At 37.4% G+C, this 969-nt stretch overlaps 1 protein-coding gene across 1 annotated transcript in view; it reads left to right on the forward strand.

Annotated features, from left to right (window-relative positions):
• Positions 1-26: 26 nt before the first annotated feature.
• Positions 27-969, forward strand: part of EMH_0098060 (uncharacterized protein) — a gene marked incomplete at both ends in the record, with an annotated part of 1,331 nt that continues 388 nt past the window's right edge. The window contains 3 exons of the mRNA XM_013502633.1: positions 27-96; positions 255-301; positions 438-521. Coding sequence (XP_013358087.1) covers positions 27-96; positions 255-301; positions 438-521 — 201 coding nt within the window. The remainder of the gene's footprint in view (positions 97-254; positions 302-437; positions 522-969) is intronic.

The following is a 969-nucleotide window of genomic DNA, read 5'->3' on the forward strand; positions in this document are numbered from 1 at the left end:
CCGGAGCCTCAGGAGAACGATGCCCGATGTGCAGAAGTTGGTTTAGACCTTCAGAGATCATCGGCCTTCAATTTGAATTGACGCAGCTGACTGCAAGTACGTGTGAAATGAAGATATCCTATTACTCATAAATAACAATACAAGCATATACTTGCTTGGCATTTGACGAAGAAAGAGTGCTTACACTGCTCTTCTTGCTGAAACGAGAAAGCAAAAGTAGAAACAATATCGCTCTTTTTGTTGTTTCTCCTCAGATGCTGACACCACAGAAGAGGAAGTTCAACCTGCTGCTGTTCTTCAGGTTAGCTTCGCTGACATCCCCTCCATCAATACAACTTATAATACACGAATAAGTTGTATTTGTGCAAAAAGAAATACGGAGAATATGGAATTGAGGGTGAAACGCAGGTGGATTTCTTTGCGTGTATTTGCTTCAGACTCGCCTCTCTATGGCAAGGGAAAATGTTGATACACTAATGAAGGCCGATGCAGAACGCACGAGGGAAGTTCTTAGACTAAAGGTAATATTCAAATAAGATAAAGTAATACGAATGCAGCAGCACTCTTTATGTTTCATATGGTGGTAATACTGAGCAACACAATTCATGTTTCGCATGAAACTAATATGCAAAGAGCTGCATTTACTGCGTTTCAAGCGATGATGATAGAAAGCAGTATCGTATATGAATAATAAATATCCGCATATTTTGTGTTTAAAATGAGAATAATAAAAAACAGCGCATCTTTTTTATGTTGTGAGAGTAATAAAGAGCAGAAAACTCCTTAAATGGCCGGGGCCTGGTTCAGCATACACAGCTGTGGTTATAGGTCAGCTGTTTAACCTATTTCTTTTTGGCCATGGTGGAGGCAGTTTGCCCGGCTGCACATATTTGCGTTTCATTGTAATATATATATATATATATATATATATATATATATATATATATATATATATATATATATATATAT

This window comes from Eimeria mitis, genomic scaffold (genome assembly GCF_000499745.2).
Source record: "Eimeria mitis Houghton genomic scaffold, Emh_scaff9795, whole genome shotgun sequence".
NCBI classification, from domain to species: domain Eukaryota; phylum Apicomplexa; class Conoidasida; order Eucoccidiorida; family Eimeriidae; genus Eimeria; species Eimeria mitis.